A 25033-nucleotide genomic window follows, 5' to 3' on the forward strand; every position below is an offset into this window, starting at 1 on the left:
CACTACTGAGGCTTTAATATTCGCAAACTCTCCGGATCTTAACTGAATTGTTCATGAGCGGGATCACCTTCATTTTTGTGCGTATTCTCGATCACGTCAAGTCGCATCCATCAACAGACGCTGGAAGCACCACTCCAGATTGTTATGGAAACATATCAGTATTATCCTTCTTGTCTAGTACCTATGTTGTATGTGCAGTAGACGGCCGTTACTCTGAACACTAACAATGGTGTGTGATGGTAGAGCATATGTGGCCGTGGTAAGGGAGCATTAGAGTGGGTTAGACGCCAAGTTCACTATATTCGTTCATCGTCAGGCATTTATTCCAATACAAGATGAAAACCTGTTCCAGGCCACCTATTATTACCCTCACGCAATGCCTTGCCTTCATGTAATACTCGTCTGCTACTTGCCATCTTTCATTATGTCGCCATCCAGGTCGTTTCTTATCACAAGAAACCCAACAAAATATTTTTCTTGGACCAAATTTCGTCAGTTTCTCTGGCGCAATGATACCCTTCTTGTCTGCCTTACCATTTACCCGTCTCCTTCTCCTTATCGATACTTACAACTCCTTTTTTTAACGACATTTTGGTGTTCTCAGTTTTAGAATGTTTTACGTCCATGCTTCACTAACATAAGCTAAAACTGAAAGTATGTCTTTTTGAATAGCTGCATGCATATAGGCAATTTACATCTGAATGCAGGATTCATTTACCAAATCAGTTTGAAATTCTTTTTGTTCTCCTTTTTCTATCTTTCATTGTTCAAACTCTCGTCGTTTTCAGTTTCTCTGAGTACACGTTCGTCGTCTCATTCAATAACGTTATTACTGAGGTTCATTATCTGCTTCTCGATTGAGTATCCAATCTTCCTTCGTGATCTTCTGCAGTGGAAATAAAGAAATTAAGGTCATTTATAAATAAATATATTTTAATAGCCTTTCAGAGACTGGTCACCAAGTATTTAAGTTCTAATAATAATATTGGGAATATTTGTTTACTTGTTATCAGGGTCCAAGGTTACCGTGGACTGTATCACTACATGGTATTTTAAAATACCTGAAAGCACCTGAAAATCATAGTGCAGGTAATGATTATTTAATGTAATCGTTAAACGAAAAGCACAACTTTTGTTAAAGCCCTCCGTTACCCGCTTCCTTGGGTCCGTCCTCATGTCACCATTGTTGTTCGCTTTGATTATGCCGCAGAAGTTTCGTTGGGATGCCTTTTTTATACATTTTCCACACAGCCCGATCCCTTTCTACACGATTTCTATATTTGTGGAGCCCTCAAGAAAGACATTCGTGGATGTCGATTTCCTTCGGAAGAAGAGGTGCACTCCTGGATACAATCATCGTTACGTCGGCAATCCCAAATATTTTTCCACGAAGGCATTGACACAATGGGATAAGAGCATTAACAGTTACGCCGATTACTTTTGAAATAATAGATGGTTTGCTTTATTTTTTCCATCTGTCTCGTTTTCATTTGACTGCACCTTGTAAGATCGTTCGCGACAGTTTACAAACGGTCGGTACACGAAAGGCGGGAAGTAGCTGTGCAGTGCTACAGACTGAGTGAAAAAATGACGCCTTCAGTCAACAAATTTATGGTTGCGGTGCCCACTATGAAGCTGATGTCCATTAGTGTCGTCTGTCACTGTCGATATTTCTCTTTTGACAAATAAAACAAATAAGCGCACAGCAAGAATAAAAATACTAACAAGGCAAGAGGGTGACCTCGAACGCTCAGACCCGTACGAAAATGTGCTTAGAATATAAATCGCTCATCCGAAAAAGAATGGTATGACACATCGCGTAATTAATGTGGCGTTTGATATTGGACAGTTTGGATGCAAAAGTGACGCTGAATGTGAAAAAGCGACTGTAGTCAGATGTGTATATTGTTCCGTTCCACTTTGCTTTGACCACTTCATTGAAATTCTACACTTGCTCTTTGAACAGTGAATAGCTGTGCAACACAATCAGAACGGTAGAACAAGTTTGTTATTCAGATAGCGTAATTATTTTAGCCGGAGAGAAATACAGCAATACTTGACGTCATTTGAAAACGTGTCCTGTTGCAACGACATTTTGTTACTTTGCAGTACCAAAGTTTCTCTCTCTTAGAGCTTGAGCAGGGGACCAGTCAAAGGCCTGTCGTTGTAAGACGCACAGTATGAATGGCAATGGGTTATACTAATGTTTCTGAGATGAGCGATTTATATTTATCATATTTTCGTGCTGTTCCGAGCGTTCTAGGTCACGCATTCCCCTTACAAAACCAACAATAATCAATGTCATGCTCCATCTTGTTCGATTACACACCGTTATCGCATATCAGCTTAAGCCACCACCAGAAATCTGCCAGATAAGAAAGAAATAAGCGGAGCACTTTTAAGAAAAACATACATTTTTCATATAGAAAAAAAATATTGTTGAAATGGTGATGTCTGAGGCCGCAGTGCATTGAAGTTGTGTAGTCGGTAAAAATAAAAAGCGATCAAGATGGAACAATGTGGTGCTTCTATGGTCATCGACTCGTATTACGATTTTGTGCTATTTATTGACAGTAACTTCTACAAAGACTTCACGAGCTCTACATTAGAACAGCGAGGGACTCTTTGCATGAATACATACTGGGTATGGGCGAAAATACGGGACACAAAAAACAGAAAACGTTACCATGCCCAGCACGGTGTAGGACATTCAGTTCGCATTCAAAACAGCTCCCAGTCGTCTCGGAACGAATAAACACAGGTCCTCTATGGTTTTCAAGGGAAACGTACGCCATACCTCCTGCGAAATAGTGGCAAGTTTAGTTAACGACGATGGACATGGGTAGCGATGACGCACCCTTCTCTCCTAAGCAGACCGCAAACTAATGTTGAGGTCTCGTGACTCTAGTGGCCAGGTCAGATGTCACATTTCATTCTCGTGCTCACAAAACCAGTCCTGGAAGGCGAGGTCCCTATCGTCTTTGGACGCAATATAACCACCAGGGAACAGACGTTGTAGCACGGAAAGAATCTGATCAGCTTCAATTGTCACATTACCCTTGGCAGTAAAGCGACCTTGCAGAGTAGTCATGGCGGCCATATTATACCACAATAAGGCTGCCACATCGCCACCGATCCACGGCAAAGCTTCACTCTTGGGATGTAAACTCGACCAGAGGTTGGAAATAGTGTGAAGCACGACTCATCTGTTCAAATCACTTTCTTCCATTGCTCCATAGTCCAGGGTTTATGGCTTCGCCACCACGTTTTCCTGTTAACGAGCATTTGCATCACACTGGTGAATGGTTTTGGAATTCCAGTTCATCCTACAACTTGCTGCTCATGGAGCTCCCTTCGTTGTACTCTGATACTGACAGGGTTCGCGAGTGCAACAATTAGTTCTGCAGCGACTTTACAGCTGTCACCATCTTATTTTCAGTCACAATCCCCATCAATGACTGTCTGTCACGATAACTCAATACACACTTCCGTCCGCGTTGTGACTTAGAGAATGATGTTTACCTCTTTCCAAGTATACGGCATAGATCTTCGATAGGGTGTCTGTTGAAACGCCAAACTCTTCGGCTCCCTAGGTTACGGAAGCACACACCACACGAGCACCAAGAATCTGCCCAAGCTCGAATTCACTAAGCTCCCACACGATGTACTCACAACTACGCAGAACACTGTTCTGAGCACGACTGATACTTGCAACGCATTGACGACGTTGCACGGGTGCCATTCGTAATCAGTAGAGACCGGATAAAAATAAAAAATGTCGTGTGACTAGGGCCTCTCGTGAGGGTAGACCATTCGCCGGGTGCAAGCCTTTCGATTTGACGCCACTCCGGCGACTTGCGCGTCGATGGGGATGGAATAATGATGATTAGGACAACACAACACCCAGTCCCTGAGCGGAGATAAACTCCGACCCAGCCGAGAATCGAACCTGGGTCCTTAGGATTAAGATTCTGTCGCGCTGACCCCTATACTACCGGGTGCGGACAGTAGAGACCGGATATATGCATCATAAACATTAAAATATGTATGAAAATGCTTAAAAATGCATGAAGAGTGTCGAAATATGCAAGATCAAACAATAAAAAACAGATAGTTACTGCGTGCATTACATCTCAAGGTCAAACCTGTGCATATTAGTTACGTAGAAGAGCGCCGGTCGCGCGAAAAGTCGGTACATTTAGAGCGCTGATATTATTTTCTGAACACTTTCTGGCAGAAGTCAGGAAGGGGGCCTATCTGGGATTATTTTCTAAAAATTCACAAAACGGGGACGCATACCGTGTTTCAAGAATTGTTCCTTCTTTGTAATTGTTGTCGTTAACAAGGGGACGCGATGGCAGAGAGTCGCAGCGAAACAATCGATATGTACAGGACTAACTCTGAGATATATCGCAAGCAGAGGGGCACGGTCAAAATCTCCGTAATATTTTATTTGAAAAACAACATACAATCATGAATTTTTTAAACAGCATAAACTTTTAATTAATACTATTGGACCAAAGCATCATTTACAATTTATTTTATATTTTTCTACTATTGCAAACTAAAACGACCAAACGTTCGGTAGTAAAATTGTGTCTTCGATCACTCAAAACATTTTTATAAGCAGAAAAGGACCGTTCTACATCAACTGTGGTAACTGCAGTATTTGAATTTTGGTGCTATGTTAGCACTTATTGTTTCTGGTAAAAGTTCAACTGTACCATTAATAAAACTGGGTTATTGTTTAAAATGTTTTCGAGCTTTCCTTTACGTTTTCTTGGGAATGTCTCCGGCAATGGGGAATTTGCTAGAATAATTTTATTCATCAGTTGAATAGATTCATTCAACCACAAACAGCAATGTCTTTTTTAATACAGGAATCATTAAAAGCTTCCTTGCACTGGCAAACTGCCAAAGCCTCTGCACTATCGAAGTCGTTTACTACCCCTCCAACGACCTCGAAATGTTCACTGTAAAACAACACAGCTTCGACCCACGTACTCCAACGAGTTACCACTGGTTCGAGAGATGAAGGCACATTTGGTAGTTTTTCTTTGTAGCTCTTGATACGAGGAGGAGCCTTTAGAAACACTTTCTTTGCGGATGAAATCAGTTTATTTACAATGACAAACGTGGAACGAACTTCTTCAACAAGAGCGATGTACTCCCTGTGCAAAACACGTCCCATGAATCAAATTGGGATAAAATTCTCTGAGTGCTTTTCTTGCTTTGATCATATAGGGAGCAGCATCTGAAATAAACACAAAGACCTATTCATCTGCAGAAGATTCTACAAATATTTTTAATACCCTCATTTACAAATCTGGCGATCTTAGAATGATTTACTTTTTCAAGATCTTTGCAGGCCGCTAAATAGGAAGAAGAAGGCTCTTCTTTTAAAGCACCAACAATTAAATTTTCCATGTAATGACCACAAGTGTCTGTAGTTTCGTCAACTGAAATCCAGATAATGCTGACCTTGAGTTCATTGCGTATTTCTTCCAGAACATTTACGTAAATTGTCGGTACGCAATTTTTACGCAATGTTGATTCATCTCGTACATTTTGATTTATGCAGTATTTGAGTAGGAAGCCTCTGAGAATAGGGTTCGTAGGTTTGCGAAGAGGAATATTGCTTGCAATGAATGCTTCACATAGATCCACGTTAAATCAACTTTTTTGGTTACCTTTGGACAAAGACTTGCTACTGCAACTTTCTGTAGTCAGAAGTTGTTGTCGTAGTCCTTTCTTCTGCATTCCTGCTATATGAGGAGTTGTCTTGACATTCTGGTCTATTTGAACTTTTTTGTTGTTGGACGAAACGTTTTTCTCGCAAACTCTGCAATGTAAAACAATTCCGTCATATGTAAACGTTCTAGTATGGTCAGCTATCCATGACACGACGTTTCTTTTATGGGCGGCATGGCGCACTACACGTCGTAAACCGGTACAGCACTGGACAAGTAAATAGAAAACTAAACTGAAACAATGGACGTGCCGACGTGTACGGTATGACAGAGGATGGGATTAACAGGGGAGGGGGGGGGGGGGGGGCGGATGATCATCATTGACTATGTCTGCCTATTCCTGTCCCTCATCTGTAATGATTTCGCTAGGCAGTGGCCTCTCGGTTAGCAACTGCAGGCAGTCCTAGGTCGCGGTCTATATGTGAGACATGAAAACTAAATCGAGCTAGAGATCGCCCGTCTAATTTTTTAAAATATTGTAAACATAGAGCGAAAATATGCATCGTCATAAATTTTTAGTTATAATACGCAATAATCGGTGACAAGGGGCCAAATATGCAAATGCATATGCAACATGCAAATGCATATAATCCGATCTCTAGTGATCTGATACAACGGGGCAACCTATAGGCTTGGCTATCAGTTGTACGTACGTTCAAGCAAGCATTTCTCGCGATGTTTCCATATTTTTGCCAAACTCCTGTACATATTCAATAATCTAGCAAGGCATATTAAATGTGTTGCAGAGGATTAAGTGAAAGTGAAAAAAAGAAACAAATTTTTGTTGGGGAACTGCTTCTATGAGGTGCACCAATAAAGTAATGAGACTGATTTTCTTTGCAAGATGTGGCAACCCTGCTGGCTTGCGTAGGGACAGTATCTTTGTCCTTGGTCTATAAGCTGCTTCTAGTTGCAAATCGATGCAAGTGCTCAGTCGTGAGTTATGCTGTTATACGTTAACACGTGTTTGTGTCTCTCGTCACGGAAATGGAACCGCATAATACTGCGCAACCTTATGACATTTCTTTTTGCTTTAAATTGCGTGAGAACGCGACGACAACTTACGGTAAGCTTCAGAAGGCTTTTAGAGAGGAGGTTATGTCAAGAGCTCAAGTTTTTCCTTGGCAGAAAATGGTTAGTGAAGGCAGAATGAATGTTGAAGATGAAGACAGCAGTGGACGACCATCAACCTCACAGACGGAAGTCAACTTGGCCAGGGTGCATGAACTCGTACGATCTGATGGAAGATTATCCGTGAAAATGATTGCAGAAGAACTGAACATCAATCGAGAAACGGTTCGTCTAACAATAACTGAAGACCTTGGTATGAGAAAGATTTGTGCAAAAATGGTCCCCAAAAATCTCACACCACAACAGCGAGAAACACGGAAAAATGTGGCAGCCGATCTGTTAGAGCAAACGGAAATCAATCCAGAATTGTTGAGCCGTGTTATCACTGGTGATGAAAGTTAGTTTTTTCGGTACGGTCCAGAGACAAAAAGCCGAATTTCGCGATGGTGCTCGAAGGGATCACCCAGACCAAAAACAGCTCGCATGTCAAAGTCAAAAGTGAAATGCATGCTTATGTGTTTCTTCGATTCCAAGGGAATTGTTTATAAAGAGTGGGTGCCTCCTGGACAAACAGGTAACCAATATTACTACAAACAAATTTTAGAAAGACTTCGTAAAAGAGTTCTTCGTGTCTGTGCCAACATTGCTGATAATTGGATTCTGCTCTGTCAGTACAGCAATTTTTAACCTCAAAACAAATTTCGATACTATCACAGCCACCTTATTCACCAAACATCGCTCCGTGCGCCTTTTCTCTATTTGCAAGAGTCAAAACGGCGGTCTAATGGTTTAAATGACTCTGAGGACTATGGGACTTAAAATCTGAAGTCATCAGTCCCCTAGACATAGAACTAATTAAACCTAACTAACCTACGGACATCACACACATCCATACCCGAGGCAGGATTCGAACCTGCGACCGCAACAGCAGCGCGGTTCCAAACTGAAGCGCCTAGAACCGCTCGGCTACGACGGTCAAGGGACACCATTTTCAAACAATACAAGATGTCCAAAAAGCTGTGACGAGGGTCTTGGAGCATATTACAGAAGACGAGTTCTAGAAATGTTACCATCAATGGCAGAAGCGCTGGAAAAAGTGTACGCAGTCAGAAGGAGACAACACTAAACTTGACTAAAACGATAAGCAACTTTTTTTTCACATCAGTCTCATTAGTTTACTGTCGCACCTCGTATGGCGCCGAACCTAACGTTGTTGGTAACAGTGCATTTCTTATTAGCGCAATAGTTGTTGTTGTTGTTGTTGTTGTTGTTGTTGTTGTGGTCTTCAGTCCTGAGACTGGTTTGATGCAGCTCTCCATGCTACTCTGTCCTGTGCAAGCTTCTTCATCTCCCAGTACCTACTGCAGCCTACATCCTTCTGAATCTGCTTAGTGTATTCATCTCTTGGTCTCCCTCTACGATTTTTACCCTCCACGCTGCCCTCCAATTCTAAATTGGTGATCCCTCGATGTCTCAGAACATGTCCTACCAACCGGTCCCTTCTTCTAGTCAAGTTGTGCCACTAGCTCCTCTTCTCCCCAATTCTATTCAATACCTCTTCATTAGTTATGTGATCTACGCATCTAATCTTCAGCATTCTTCTGTAGCACCACGTTTCGAAAGCTTCTATTCTCTTCTTGTCTGAATTATCTATCGTCCACGTTTCACTTCCATACACGGCTACACTCCATACAAATACTTTCAGAAACGACTTCCTGACATTTAAATCTATACTCGATGTTAACAAATTTTTCTTCTTCAGAAACGCTTTCCTTGCCATTGCCAGTCTACATTTTATATCCTCTCTACTTCGACCATCATCAGTTGTTTTGCTCCCCAAATAGCAAAACTCCTTTACTACTTTAAGTGTCTCATTTCCTAATCTAATTACCTCATCATCACCCGACTTAATTCGACTACATTCCATTATCCTCGTTTTGCTTTTGTTGATGTTCATCTTATATCCCCCTTTCAAGATACTGTCGACTCCAAGTCCTTTGCTGTCTCTGACAGAATTACAATGTCATCGGCGACCCTCAAAGTTTTTATTTCTTCTCCATGGATTTTCATACCTACTCCGAATTTTTCTTTTGTTTCCTTTACTGTTTGCTCAATAATTGCTTGCTGAATAACATCGGGGAGAGGCTACAACCCTGTCTCACTCCCTTCCCAACCACTGCTTCCCTTTCATGCCCCTCGACTCTTATAAATGCCATCTGATTTGTGTACAAATTGTAAATAGCCTTTCGCTCCCTGTATTTTACCCCTGTCACCATCAGAATTTGAAAGAGAGTATTCCAATCAACATTGTCAAAAGCTTTGTCTAAGTCTACAAATGCTAGAAACGTAGGTTTGCCTTTCCTTAATCTTTCGTCTAAGATAAGTCGTAGGGTCAGTATTGCCTCACGTGTTCCAACATTTCTACGGAATCAAAATTGATTTTCCCCGAGGTCAGCTTCTACTAGTTTTTCCTTTCGTCTGTAAGGAATTCGTGTTAGTATTTTGCAGCTGTGACTTATTAAGCTGACATTCGGTAATTTTCACATGTCAACACCTGCTTTCTTTGGGATTGGAATTACTAGAACTATATTGTATTCCATAGTATACAGTATTCCATAAGGTATTCTGCTGTATTGCACATAACTATACTCCATAACACTGACATCATTGCAGATCGCAGATCTCCTGATTTGTGGAGAATAAGTTTCGCGTAATAAAGGGTGAAAAAAAAGGGTGACTGTGTCGTGCGTGCAGGAAGAGGGTGGCGAGGAGCGGAGCGCGTGCGCGGTGTGCGGCGTGCCCGCGCAGGAGGCGTGCGCGCTGTGCGAGCAGACGTCGTACTGCGGGCCGCAGCACCAGAGGCAGCACTGGCCGCTGCACCGCGCTGCCTGCTCGCCGCTGCGAGTCGCCACGTCGCCGCAGCTCGGCAGGTCAGCCACCGGCGGCGCGCGCTGCGGCTGAGGCAGCAGCCGAGCTCTACTCAACTGCAAATAAATGTTTAATAATCTACCAAAACTATAATCGAAGTAAGAGGAATGCCCAGGAAGGAAGCGAAGAAGATTAGAGTTTAGTGTACCGTCAATGTTGAGGTATTCGTAGTACAAGTTGGGATTGCCTGGCGAAGGAATGAAAATTGGCGGGTGGACGTTTCAAAGTTATCACAGCGGCAGTAGATATAAAGTTTTAATGAAACGCGGAAAATCTAAATCATGATGCTACGACGGGTCTTTAGACCTTTCTGTTGTCCAGTGTGAGTCCAAAATTTTACACACTGTGCCGTCTCGCTGAATGTAACTGCACTGCTTGAATACTGCTCACCGCTGTGGTAACCGTACCAGATAGGGTTGATAGAAGAGATAGAGAAGATCCAAATGAGAGCAACGCGTTTCGTTGCAGGATCATTTGGTAATCGCGAAAGCGTTACGGAGATGATAGATAAACTCCAGCGGAAGACTCTGCAAGAGAGACGCTCAGTAGCTCGGTACGGGCTTTTGTTGAAGTTTCGAGGACATACCTTCACCGAGGAGTCAAGCAGTATATTGCTCCCTCCTACGTGTATCTCGCGAAGAGACCATGAGGATACAGTCAGAGAGATTAGAACCTACACAGAGGCATACCGACAATGTTTCTTTCCACTAACAATACGAGACTGGAATAGAAGGGAAAACCGATAGAGGTACTGAAGGTTCAAGTGGCTCTGAGCACTATGGGACTCAACATCTTAGGTCATAAGTCCCCTAGAACTTAGAACTACTTAAACCTAACTAACCTAAGTACATCACACACACCCATGCCCGAGGCAGGATTCGAACCTGCGACCGTAGCAGTCCCGCGGTTGTACTGAAGGTACCCTCCGCCACACACCGTCAGGTGGCTTGCGGAGTATGGATGTAGATAGATGTATAGATAACTTCACTACAGCCCAGAACGTAATCATAATCACAGCAATAAGAAAACAGAAAAAAATGTGCCTTTACTGATCTACACTTATACTCCACTAGCCTTAACGCAGTGCATTTCGTCTGCCACTTTTGCTTTATTGTCTTTCTATATATTTAGGTTGAAACAATATATTGGTTGACTCTTCTAGGAACGTACGCACAGCACCTCTCTGTACCGTCTGCCATGAGAGTTGGATGAGCAACTCCATGATGGTTCCGCTCTTACTAAACGAGTTCGTGAGGAGATGTCCGGATCTTCTTTTAATCTTCTCTGTCTTGTCTATCACTCTCCAACCGGTAAGGGTCTTCACCTGTGGAGCAGTACTCAAGTAGTGGTCGAAAGACAGTTTCATAAGGTACCTCCTCCGTAGCTGCACGCATATTTAATGGATCTGATCGTTTCTACTGGTTCATCGGCAAGTGTGTTACCATAGGAAATAAACTATGCCTGTTTACACACAAAACGTTATATTTGTATATGTCGAGCGTTAACTACCAATCCCAACACGAAGAGTAGATACTCTGCAAAATGGTTCAAATGGCTGTGAGCACTATGGGAATTAACTTCTGAGGTCATCAGTCCCCTAGAACTTGGAACTACTTAAACCTAACTAACCTAAGGACATCACACACATCCACGCCCGAAGCAGGATTCGAACCTGCGACCGTAGCGGTCGCGCGGTTTCAGACTGTAGCACCTAGAACCGCTCGGCCACTCCGGCCTGCAGATCCTCTGCAGGTCGGGCTCCATTTCGCTACAATTTCCTAGCTCTGCGACTTATCTGCATATAGCAGCATAATCTATCAACAGCGTCACGGAGTGTCATCCACTAGGTCATTTACATACACTGCCTGACAAGAATGTGAAGCACCCCACAAGACATGATCGGACGGCAATGTAACTCTGTACATGTATACACCATCGACGTGGACGTAAATGATTAGAACTGCAATTCTCCGTGATAGGCCGAACGGCTACCAGAGTGTTCGAGTTTAGTGTTGTGAAACGCCCGCTAAACCCTCTGGGCAGAACAGGTGATTAGGATTGTGGAAAGGACCAAATAAGGTTGTAATTTATTGTAATTTAATAACACCTTTAAACCAAAACGGTACATCGCCTAACCTTTAGAACTACGAATTTCAAAAAGCAAGTATTTCACCGCTGAAGGCCTCCAAACAAGAAACTTTAAAAAGCAACAAGATAAAAATGCAGTTAAAATGAGGTCGGTCTGCCCTCGTTCACTTAGGTGAGACAGGTGGTGAGCCCAAATACACTTGATCCGTCGGAACCCAACCAGGGGACAGCCACCGACCGACCGACAAAACGACTTGCTTGCCACCAATCGGTACATGAGAACTCAAACACAAAAAGCTACGAACGTGATTATTCACAATGAAATATGTATTAGCTGTCAAAACTACACACCATGTTAAACTGTGACAAGAGGTGAGGAAATAACGCTGCCTGAAATTACGTTAGTGGCCAGGGCAGGTAACTGAAACACTAATGGCCCCAAGGCAGAAAATTCCGCTGATACACTTGAATTTGAAATACGATAATATAGTTACCTTTACCCAAAAGGAACACTGCCTGAATTTACGTCAGTGGCCAGGACAGGTAACCAAAACACTAACGGCCACAAGGCAGAAAATTCCGCTGGTGCATTCGAATTGTAGTCAACCGATATAGCTCATTGTACCGCATGGCGGCTAAATTTCAGCAATAGAAACACTCGGTGTTGCTAACAGGAAAACCTCCCCAACAGCGAACCACCGAAACGAACCGCACAACATGAACGGACGTGGCTTGAGTAGCTGAAACCACCACTCAACTTTGACGTCCTGGGTCGGTGAGCTACGAGGCTCGTAGCGACCGGACAGCTCCACACACGCTCCGACACTGCGCAGGGATCGCCAGCGGACCCAGCCGACTGCACCGCGCGGAGATAAATTCCGTGGTCCGCAGCAACCGACCGACTGCTCTCAGAATGCCGACAACATCTAAAATAGTCGTCAGTGGAAGTAACGCCAACTACACACACAACCTGACAAACACTTGCACGAAGACCTGAATGATACCTAACACTAAACGCACATGAAGACAATTCGGGAGTCGATGCAGACACACAGCCGACTCATGAACGATCGGCGAGCCTAAACGAGTCGTCTGGTAGGACGACCGACCGACGATCCACCAAGACCGTGGGCCGGCTCAAGTGACGCTTGGCGGCAATGGTCGGGCGAGCCATGTCGACGCAGACCCCACAGGTGCTCCAACGCGACTGCACTAGTGCCGCACTGCAGCTCCCCGACTGGCAGGTCCGGACTGCGCTCCACACGCCTTCCAACTGACTGGCACACCCGAACTCGCGCCGGCCGGAGTGGCCGTGCGGTTCTAGGCGCTACAATCTGGGACCGGGCGACCGCTACGGTCGCAGGTTCGAATCCTGCCTCGGGCATGGATGTGTGTGATGTCCTTAGGTTAGTTAGGTTTAAGTAGTTCTACGTTCTAGGCGGCTGATGACCTCAGAAGTTAAGTCGCATAGTGCTCAGAGCCATTTGAACCATTTTGAACCCGAACTCGCGACCCGAACTGACTTACGACAAACAACGACCGGGAAGTAATAGCAGTCGAGCAAAGATAGTACGAGAGGGGATATACCGATACGCGCTGCTAGCGCCGATCACGGTCAGGCCAAGCAGCAACTCAGTGACAGTAGTAATTTAAATTAATGTAGTGAGGTGGAAGTACATTAAAAACAGGCTGTAAAATACATGATGGCGGGAACACGAGCCACGCACGGCTCATGTTGTTAATAGGACTGCTAGGATACATAAGGGGTGTGAACAGCACCAGATGTTGAATGACCATTGTGAAAGATACGGAGATGCGGTGTACTCGTGTAATACAGCGTAATCAGAACCTGAGAGAGTTTGAAACGGGTCTCATTGCGAGTCTCCGTTCGGCCGACTAGTCAAATAGCGCAGCATCCATATCTGTAGAACATTCGGATGTTACACTGGCCCGAAGTTGGACTGCATGGAAACGCGAGGGCAGACATGCTCGTCGTCAAGGTTCCGGTCAACCACACCTGACCACCACAAGGGAGAACTGCCATATTGTGCACCACCCACATCGTAACATGATCACATCTGCGTTTTCCGTCCGAGAACAACTACAGTACTCCCCGCAACATACGGTGTCATTTTGCAGCGTCAGTCGGAGACTAGCATCGGTCAGGCTACGAAATTACCGTCCCGTGCGTCAGCTGTCGTTTGTAGTAGTGCCATCACTGGGAAGCATGCACTGCTGATGAATGGTGTCACCTTCTGTTTAGCGGTGAATCGTGGTTTTGTACTACCCCGGATGCCCATATTTGGCGAATATGACAGCAACCCGGGGGGAGGTCACATTCTTCTAATGCTTTGGAGAGGCGCAGAGGCGTCGTGGTGTGGAGAGCCATCGCGTATGACTTAGGTCACAGCTAGAAGTGATTGAGGGAACTCTGACGATAAAATGGTATGCCACGGACACCCTGCATCCTCAGGTGCTCGCCCTCATCCGACAGTATTGTGGTGTTATTTTTCAACAGGATAACGCTCGTCCACACATCTCACGTATCTCTACGAACGGTCTGCGTGATAATGAGCCCCTCTAGTGGCTAGCAAGGTCCCCTCATCTGTCCCCGAAAGAACGTATGTGGTACCAGCTCAGACATCAACACCATCCCAGCGCCAGTATCCGGCATATCAACGACTAGTTTCAACAGTTGTGGGCTAGCTTCCCTCATGCGAGGGGACGATGGCTTTATGACACTTTCCTCAACCGAATCAGTGCATGCATTCAGGCCGGTGGGATTCCAACGTTATACTGATAAGCGAGCTCATAGTGCAAATTTGACTCGCTTTTGTAATCACTGAAACAATGTCACACATCCTCCAAACTTATGAAGTTTCATTTCGCTTCCACATCCCTTCTGGGTGCTTCACTTTTTTTTTCAATCATTTTATATCATGGACAGTAAAGGCATGGTCTGTGAATACAGCCGCCAGTGTTAATGTGGATGAAACTGGGAACCGAAACCAGAACTACTAACTGATACGGGTGGACTAACAGTAGAAACGCAAACGTTTTCTCTATGGTCTTCGCGAGTGCAAATTCATCTCTGTAACTGCCTGGATGGGTCACCAGGTCACTGTCGCTGGAGACAGGTATTACATTAAGACGATGGGTCTCAACGGGTCATGTCGAGGTTCGCAGCTACACAGTTGTATCAGACTTGTTGTAAGTATGAGGTTGCTAGCTTCTCTCGTGTGAACTCGTAACCCAGCAGATTTCTGGGCTCGGGATCTGTGAGCAAAGACATTCAAGCAGGAGATCCCCACTCTGGTAAAGGGGAAGTGCCAACAGTCAGTCTCGCCACCAGCAAACGACGCACAAGCGACAATTGTTAATATTATTTATACCAAAATAGACAAGGAACCCTAGCGCGTGTCGACACGCGAGGCGAAATGAGCACACTTGCCGGCCGATGTGACCGAGCGGTTCTAGGCCCTTCAGTCTGGAACCGCGCGATCGCTACGGTCGCAGGTTCGAATCCCGCCTCGGCCATTGATGTGTGTGATGTTCTTAGGTTAGTTAGGTTTAAGTAGTTCTAAGTTCTAGGGGACTGATGACCTCAGATGTTAAGTCCCATAGTGCTCAGAGCCATTTGAACCATTTTTTTGAGCACACTTCGAATAGTTTCGTGGTTCTCTGGGAAATCAGTCACGAGGAAATGGCCGTCTGTTTCCAACTCATGGAACGTGGAGATTAGACATCTTTGCCTATGAAAAGCCATGCTGTTTTGGTCTAGAAAAGAAAGCTTTCTCTGCGTCATGGATGCTCCGAAACTGCGACACTCGATTTTCGACCAGTGGTGCAGAATTCTTCATTTTCATATCTCGCCTCTGCGCTCTTAGCATTGGTAGCATTATACCTCTCGTAGCACATGAATTTTTTGCACCGCCTATGTACTTCTTGAATATATACTTATGCTCAGAAGAAGAAAAGATATAGCTATTGAACTTCAGTGTTGGTACACTGGAAGTATGAATTAAATAACACCTTCAGTCACAACTTTTCGTGTGTTATTAAGTACACGATGCATTTCGGACCCTGTGGATCCATCATCAGGTGTAATTTGTCTTAATACACTATTTTTCTCGTGGATGAGGTGAAATACATACTCCTGTCATGAAAAGGTTTGGTGTTAGCTTATGAATTTCGTTAAGTCAGACGCAGAGAATATGTGCGAAATAGTGGGAAAGATGAACAGAGTAAACTTATCACATAATTCAAGAAAAGTCTTTTTAACGTTTTAGCACAATCATGGAGAAAAGAACGTATAACGGTGCTAAAACGTTAAAAACGCTTTTCATGGATTATGTGATAAGTTTACTCTGTTCATCTTTTCCACTATTTCGCACTTACTTTCCGCGTTTGACTTAACAAAATACATAACCTAACATCAAACCCTTTCATGACAGGAATATGCATTGCATCTCATTCAAGAGAAAAAAATAATGCATGTATTAAGATACATTACACCTGATGATGGAACCACAGGGTCAGAAATGTGTCGTGTACTCAATAAAACACGAAAAATTGTGGTGGTGGTGGTGGTGGTTAGTGTTTAACGTCCCGTCGACAACGAGGTCATTAGAGACGGAGCGCAAGCTCGGGTTAGGGAAGGATTGGGAAGGAAATCGGCCGTGCCCTTTCAAAGGAACCATCCCGGCATTTGCCTGAAACGATTTAGGGAAATCACGGAAAACCTAAATCAGGATGGCTGGAGACGGGATTGAACCGTCGTCCTCCCGAATGCGAGTCCAGTGTGCTAACCACTGCGCCACCTCGCTCGGTGAAAAATTGTGGCTGAAGGCGCTTTTCAATTTACACTTCCAGTGCACTGAATACAGTAACATTTGAAGCTGCAGAATATGGATAAAATAAATTCAGTGTTGGTTCCTTGAAATTTTCCTTTTTCCCAAGACTTCCTCAATTAGCACAGTCCGATACAAGCATACCTACCATAGGCCACACAACCACCTTAATTTTCAGCGAATACCTTAAAGCAGATAGGTGACGAGCGCTCGCAACGCCTGTAGATGACGCACAGGCCTTCAGGTCACGATAGAAGTGATCCTGTGTGGTATGCCTGAAGTCACTTTTAGGACTGAAGATTCCTCTTCTGTAAGACAGACATGGTGTGTTGTATTTGTCAGGAGCTCTTCACTCCAGTCACAAAGCTTGTCTGATATTCGGCACGCTCGTGTTTTGTTCACGAAGTGTCACAACGGAACAGTATCGAATGTCTTTTCGAAGTCGAAACGCACGGCGTGATCGTGGGCGCTGGTATCTGCTGCCTTGTAGGTCTCGTGGACAGACAGAGATGTGAGTTTCACAGGATTGTTTCTTTTGGAATCCACCTTGACACCGACAGAGGAAACTTCCAGTCTCCAGGAAGCATAAAATGTATTCCAAAATTCTATAACAAGCTGGCATCAGCGATATAGTCCTATAATTGTGGGAATGTGTTCGACAACGCTCTGATAATTGAAAGGATGTACCATAGTATGATCTTTCTCAGTGAAACGATGGTGGAAAACGTAATTTCGTATTTCTTAAAAAATTTTCTCATGTCATAGATACAATATTACTTTCGAATTCGTTGAACGCTTAAAGCACGGCTACCCTTACGCTCATTTTGGTTTCATTCGGTTTTTGTGTTCAACAAGGCTTTTGGTAACATTAAATCAGTAGTGGTGTTCTCTTTGCATTCGGAGTAGTTTTCTAAAACGGTTATTATAAAGAAAAGAAACGACGGCGGTGCTTTCTCATCTCTCGCATCTTGGCTCGACATATACGTATCAAAGACCCACCGTACAATACTCTTGAAATTTGTTTACTTATTCTCAACATTTTTACTGCTCTTAACCTGTCGTATTAAGGTTTATTTGCTTTTAATAAAGTGAAGAGTCTGATCTTGCTGCCTAACGTATTCTGTTCGCTTTTAGAGGCAGACGGTTTAGAATAATTCTACAACTCAAATTTTCAGTGGATTAACATATTTCCTCCGTTGTCGTAAGCGTCGCTCTCGAAAGTCTGCAATAAGGCGTAATTTATAGTCCTAGTTGTAGTTCGGAAACTTAATCCAAAACTCATTAAAAAAGAACTCACCGAAAATATTATCTGTTTGTAAAGACAATCAGTAGTACTTTTCCTTGAAATTTTATTTCGTATTATTTTTCTTTTGGCCTTGGAAGCAAATCGTAATTTATCGTGCCAGCAGTGGCGATGCTACTTTTATAGAAATTGGCAAGGTCAGTAGAAGCCTACGTTCGCATATTCAGTATAACCTCGATTAACCGTCACTTCTGGGACCAGGGGATGATCGCAACGCTAAAAGGGTCGGATAATAAGAGAAAAACGAAACAAGGCATTTAAAGAACTCAAAATAATGTAACAAAATAGGATTAAGTATAAAATTACATTTCTAATAAAGAGAATGGAAAACAGGAAACTTAAGCACTCAACAAATTTCTTAAACCTTGACTTTGCGACTGCATGTGCCCCTTCTTTGCCCACAATATGTCCATAGATGGTAGCGTTGGATGTTGCTCCAAGTATCTGTGGGCATTCTGGAATGCATCCTTCGCTGCAGACTGTCTGATCTTTTGGTCGTCTCCGTTTTATTTATCATCTGACTCCTCCTGCTAAGCACTATACTGTTGCAAAACAAGATCGATGATCTGATCATCTTCAAGTTCTTCGTTGGTAACAGCAGCAACGTCACGTTCTGTGCAGGCTGGATATCACTCTGAAGAATTTGCAAATCCTGCAGTGTCTGGCTCAAGAGTTTCTCGAAGTTCTTCTCTTGGTTTAGACTTGGACAAAATTTCCTCCATGATTTGTGTTTCCCGGTTTCGTTAAGTTGTTCCCAAGCTTGAGCAAGTGTGTAAATTGCATCTTTTATGTTGAGACTTTTCGTTGCTTCAGTAAGATCGTAACCCTCTTCTGTTTTCTTCAACAAAGTGTATTCTTTGCCTCACCGTTTTTGGTGCAACTGATAAACTTTTTCTTTTATGATGGATGCGTATAAAGACGACGCACTGAATGTGTAACTTGCTGAGGTAATTAGTGTCTCAGTCTTTCAGGTTTCGATTCTCTGTCGTTATACGTTTTTCTGGGTTTAACTGCAAAATTTAAAATCGCTAGCGAAGAGGCCCTTCCCAGTTGAGTGGACAGCGCGTCTGTATGCCATGCGGATGACTCTGATTTAATTCCTTGTTCTGCCAAACTGAGGAAGCTATCTGAAGCAGAAATAGCGGCTACGAGGTTTGAAAAGCTGACAAAGGCTGAGGCGATGCTCCTCCATACAACATCAAAATGACATCATGTGGCAGAGGACGACATGACGCCAGATCGCCGTCAAGGGGTCCTCCGGGACTTAGATTTAGCAGACAAGAGCATAGCGAGGATCAAATTAGAGTAAGGAAGACAGGCGACTGTTGAAGTTTGATGTGGAATTGAAAACTTCACCTTCAGCACGTGGGCAGGATGGAAGGAAATTGAGAACTGAGCGGCTCGTCGACAATGTGGCGATTAGAGACAATGCACCTGATTAGTTGGCTAAGTTGGATAGATGGCGATGTAGGAGGAAATTGGCCGTTTTCCGTCTCATGGTAACCACAAAAAAGTTAAATCAGGATCCCGAGTGTGAAGGAACACAGGACAGCAAAGGAAGAGCCTCGGAGCGAACTGGTGCTTACATAGAGAATAGAATCAGATAATTTTAGGCATAAATTGCGGCATGGATGATGATGGAACTCTCCCACCTGTCTCCTCCTCCCCCCCCCCCCTTCGCAACCCCCCCCCCCCACCTCATTCTCTCCCTCTCTTGAATTTCTCCGCTCTTTCTGTTTCTCTTTCTCCCAACACCGCTGCTCGTATGTGCTCGCGTTCACGGACACCAGACCGAAAGGACGAATAACGAGGTCAACACGATCCAGATGTCGACGGAACATAATGAATCCCGTCGCAAATAGCAATAGCCGTATATACACACACACTCACGTGCACGTAGACACACACACACACACACACACACACACACACACAAAGAGAGAGAGAGAGAGAGAGAGAGAGAGAGAGAGAGAAGAGAGAGAGAAGGGAGAACACAGATAATTCTCCAAAGGAATCAAGTTACTGCTGACATGTTAATTGTTAAGCTGATAACAAGTGAAAATTATATTAAAACAGACATTTAATTTCGTAGTATGATCCATATGACAAGTATCTGCGTACTGCGCCACCAGTCCATCTACGTGCAGTTTTAACATCCTAGTTCACTGTAGAAAATATCTTACAGCTCGTTTTGACAATAGGGATATTTGCTTTTATGAGCCTAGACACTATTTTGAAATCAGTGTCGCTTCTGATTTACGTGTTACGAAAGAATATGAAAGCATCTAGCATCTTTTTGATTACAGACGGTATGTGACTACTGGTTTTGCACAGTAGTGGGCAGTCGCTGCGCTGTTAGCAAGTGTATGGTTCAACAGAACTTCTAGCAAATTCCAATTACGTTGTCCATAATGGTCGTACTGTTTCCTCGAGAGGGTGAACGTTGTTTGCATTTGTTGCGGACAGTCGAGCCTCTACTACTGCTGATCACATACACTTAGATACAAAGCATATGCATACTAACAACATTTCCAAGCGCATAACAACCGACGCTTCTTTTAATTAACACTGTTTTTTGTATCAAGATGTTTTACATTGTGAGCTAAAATCCAAGGATGAACTCCAAGGAATATAAACAGGTCCGTATGTTGTCAAAGCCAATGATGTTACGGGATAAAACTATATTTCTCTGTGAGTTTTTACATCTACATCTACACTTAACAGCCAGAACATTATGACTACCTACCTAATAGCCGGTATGTTCACCTTTGGCACAGCTAACAGGCATGACGCATAATGGTGTGGAAGCAGTGATGTCTTGGTAAGTCACTGGAGGAAGATGGCACCACATCTGCACAAACGAGTCAGCTAATTCCCAAAAATTCCGGGGAGGGGGTGATGAGCTCTGACGCCACGTTCCGTCACATCCCAGATGTGTCCCATCCGTTTCACGTCTGAAGAGTTAGGGGGCCAGTACATCAATTGGAACTCGGCACTGTATTCTTCGAACCACTCCGTCACATTCCTCGCCTTGTGATATGCCGCATTATCTTGTCGAAAAATGCCACTGCTGTCGGGAAACATGATTCGTCATGAAGGGGTGTCTGTGGTCTAGAATCAGTGCACGAGCTCCACTAGAGCCACGGATGCCCACGTGAATGTTCCCCAGAACACAACGGAGCCGCTGCCAGCTTGTCTCCGTCCTGCAGCACAGGTATCAACGAGCTGTTCCCCTGGAAAACGACGGATTCGCGCCCTCCCATGGGCATGATGAAGAAGATATCGGGATTCATCAAACAATACAACGCTCTGCCACTGAGCCAACGTCCAGTGCCGATGTCCCGTACCCATTTCAGTCGTAGTTGCCGACGTCGTGGTGTTAACATTGGCACACGCGTGGGTAATCAGCTATGGAGGCCCATCGTTAGGAGTGTTTGATGCGCTGTGTATTCTGACACACTTTTACTTTGCCCAGCATTAAAGTCTGACGTTATTTCCGCCAGAGTTCGCCGCCTGTCCTCTTTTACCAGTCTGACCGGCGTATGACGTCCGACATCTGTAACGAGGGGCGGCGGCCCAACCCCACGACGTGGTTTCATACTGGTTTCGCCACGTGTTGAACACACTCACCACAGCCCTTCTCGAACACCCGACAAGTCGTTCAGCTTCCGAAATGCTCGTCCCGAGCCTCCGAGCCGTCACAGTCTCCCCTCTGTCAAACTCAGGTAGATCGCGTGCCGTCCCCATTCCACACATGGACAGCTCGCTCACTGATACTATGTGCCCCGTGCGCGTGTCGGACTAGCAGTCATTTATCGCCAGGTGACGCTACTGCCGCTTGGATGGGGCTATATCGACAGTAGGTCGGTGGTCATAATGTTCCGAATGATAAGTGTTCATCTACATGACTACTCTGTAATGCGAAATCAAGTGCCTAATAGAGGTTTCACCGAACCATCTTCAAACTATTTCTCTGTCGTTCCAGTCTCTAACAATTCGCGGGAATAACGAACACTTGAATCTTCCCGTGCAAGCTCTGATTTCTGTTATTCTGTTACAATACATTAGCGAAACAGTAGATACCTTGAGATGTGGTCCGACAACAATAACATTTCTATTTTCAGAGTTCCTGGAAGATAAAAATGATCGCCGGCCGGTGTGGCCGTGCGGTTCTAGGCGCTTCAGTCTGGAACCGCGTGACCGCTACGGTCGCAGGTTCGAATCCTGTCTCGGGCATGGATGTGTGTGATGTCCTTAGGTTACTTAGGTTTAAGTAGTTCTAAGTTCTAGAGGACTGATGACCATAGATGTTAAGTCCCATAGTGCTCAGAGCCACTTGGAAGATAAAAATGACAGATACTAAAGCTTGAGAGACCGTAAGCAGAGTCTGTTTTTATCGATACCACTTTGATCTCTTGCGCATATGAGCACATCGTGGTTTCAGTTTTACAGTCACACCATATGTAATTTTTTGCTCTTTTATAACGGCCTGTGAGAAAATTGATGGAATCCTTTGCGCATGCTTTGCATGAATTCATAACTGTTCGTAAGCTCTCGATCTTGAATATTATCATTAATATGCATCTATCGCAAGCAGGCGTTATCGGTTTTGTTACTTATGTGTGTGAAATCTTATGGGACTTATCTGCTAAGGTTATCAGTCCCTAAGCTTACACACTACTTAACCTAAATTATCCTAAGGATAGACACACACACACCCATGCCCGAGGGAGGACTCGAACCTCCGCCGGGACAGTTTTATTACTATTTTATATCTCATCAGTATTTTAATTTCCCAGATTGAGACTGTGGATCGAGAATCAAAGGCAAGCTGCTAATTTTGGTACACTCTCACAGTTAAGGTACATATCGATAAACTACACTCCTGGAAATGGAAAAAAGAACACATTGACACCGGTGTGTCAGACCCACCATACTTGCTCCGGACACTGCGAGAGGGCTGTACAAGCAATGATCACACGCACGGCACAGCGGACACACCAGGAACCGCGGTGTTGGCCGTCGAATGGCGCTAGCTGCGCAGCATTTGTGCACCGCCGCCGTCAGTGTCAGCCAGTTTGCCGTGGCATACGGAGCTCCATCGCAGTCTTTAACACTGGTAGCATGCCGCGACAGCGTGGACGTGAACCGTATGTGCAGTTGACGGACTTTGAGCGAGGGCGTATGGTGGGCATGCGGGAGGCCGGGTGGACGTACCGCCGAATTGCTCAACACGTGGGGCGTGAGGTCTCCACAGTACATCGATGTTGTCGCCAGTGGTCGGCGGAAGGTGCACGTGCCCATCGACCTGGGACCGGACCGCAGCGACGCACGGATGCACGCCAAGACCGTAGGATCCTACGCAGTGCCGTAGGGGACCGCACCGCCACTTCCCAGCAAATTAGGGACACTGTTGCTCCTGGGGTATCGGCGAGGACCATTCGCAACCGTCTCCATGAAGCTGGGCTACGGTCCCGCACACCGTTAGGCCGTCTTCCGCTCACGCCCCAACATCGTGCAGCCCGCCTCCAGTGGTGTCGCGACAGGCGTGAATGGAGGGACGAATGGAGACGTGTCGTCTTCAGCGATGAGAGTCGCTTCTGCCTTGGTGCCAATGATGGTCGTATGCATGTTTGGCGCCGTGCAATTGAGCGCCACAATCAGGACTGCATACGACCGAGGCACACAGGGCCAACACCCGGCATCATGGTGTGGGGAGCGATCTCCTACACTGGCCGTACACCACTGGTGATCGTCGAGGGGACACTGAATAGTGCACGGTACATCCAAACCGTCATCGAACCCATCGTTCTACCATTCCTAGACCGGCAAGGGAACTTGCTGTTCCAACAGGACAATGCACGTCCGCATGTATCCCGTGGCACCGAACATGCCCTAGAAGGTGTAAGTCAACTACCCTGGCCAGCAAGATCTCCGGATCTGTCCCCCATTGAGCATGTTTGGGACTGGATGAAGCGTCGTCTCACGCGGTCTGCACGTCCAGCACGAACGCTGGTCCAACTGAGGCGCCAGGTGGAAATGGCATGGCAAGCCGTTCCACAGGACTACATCCAGCATCTCTACGATCGTCTCCATGGGAGAATAGCAGCCTGCATTGCTGCGAAAGGTGGATATACACTGTACTAGTGCCGACATTGTGCATGCTCTGTTGCCTGTGTCTATGTGCCTGTGGTTCTGTCAGTGTGATCATGTGATGTATCTGACCCCAGGAATGTGTCAATAAAGTTTCCCCTTCCTGGGACAATGAATTCACGGTGTTCTTATTTCAATTTCCAGGAGTGTATTTTTCCTGCATCTCAGCTAAAACGCAGCCTATACGATGAAAACTTCGTAATTCTTGACTTTTCTATAACCCTATAGTCTCAAGTTTTGTTTGCTCGTGATATATCGTTTAAAGTGCCAACCGCAGACAGACAGTCACGTATTTAACAGAATGTTCACTGACGAAATTCTCCACGACACTGAGACTGATTCATCTCAAGGTAAAAACGAACTGCAACTCGACGGTTTTGCAGCTTGGTTTTGACAATGATACAAAAAAGTGAATGCGAATTTACTTAAGGAGCATCATTTTTCAATAATCAACAGTATATTTCCTTTACTCTTGTTTCAAGTGGTATACCTGTGAATATTTGGTGTAGCTTTCTAGTAACTACACTGAAACAGATTGCTTCTTCGAAGGGTATCATTTACATGTATCCCACATACTCCAATGGAGGCCACACAAACACTTCAAACCCAATTTCTTTCCCAGACCAACTTAATCTTATCAGTGAATTGACACTGACATTTGTTTGTACTTCCAATAATGTGCTCGCATTCGTGACAGTTAAATACCACCCAGGCAGTTGGGTTTGGATTCCATAACTCGCTTAAAAAAGGCTGATACAGGACACGGCTTGTCCCCTTTGCGAAAAGGAGTTTGTGCTTCTTCCTTTATGACCTTCTTGTCGACCGGACGTTGAACGCCAGTCACCCGTCCATCCCTACACGTTTTTCTCCGCTGTTTCATATCTGATACG

General features: G+C 44.7%; 1 protein-coding gene across 1 annotated transcript in view; it reads left to right on the top strand.

Annotated features, from left to right (window-relative positions):
- Positions 1 to 25033, top strand: part of LOC126456250 (SET domain-containing protein SmydA-8-like) — a 119490-nt gene that overhangs the window by 40106 nt on the left and 54351 nt on the right. Inside the window, exon 2 of the mRNA XM_050092002.1 lies at positions 9576 to 9751. Within this exon, the coding sequence (XP_049947959.1) occupies positions 9576 to 9751 (176 nt within the window). The remainder of the gene's footprint in view (positions 1 to 9575; positions 9752 to 25033) is intronic.

This window comes from Schistocerca serialis, chromosome 2 (genome assembly GCF_023864345.2).
Source record: "Schistocerca serialis cubense isolate TAMUIC-IGC-003099 chromosome 2, iqSchSeri2.2, whole genome shotgun sequence".
Classification (NCBI taxonomy): domain Eukaryota; kingdom Metazoa; phylum Arthropoda; class Insecta; order Orthoptera; family Acrididae; genus Schistocerca; species Schistocerca serialis.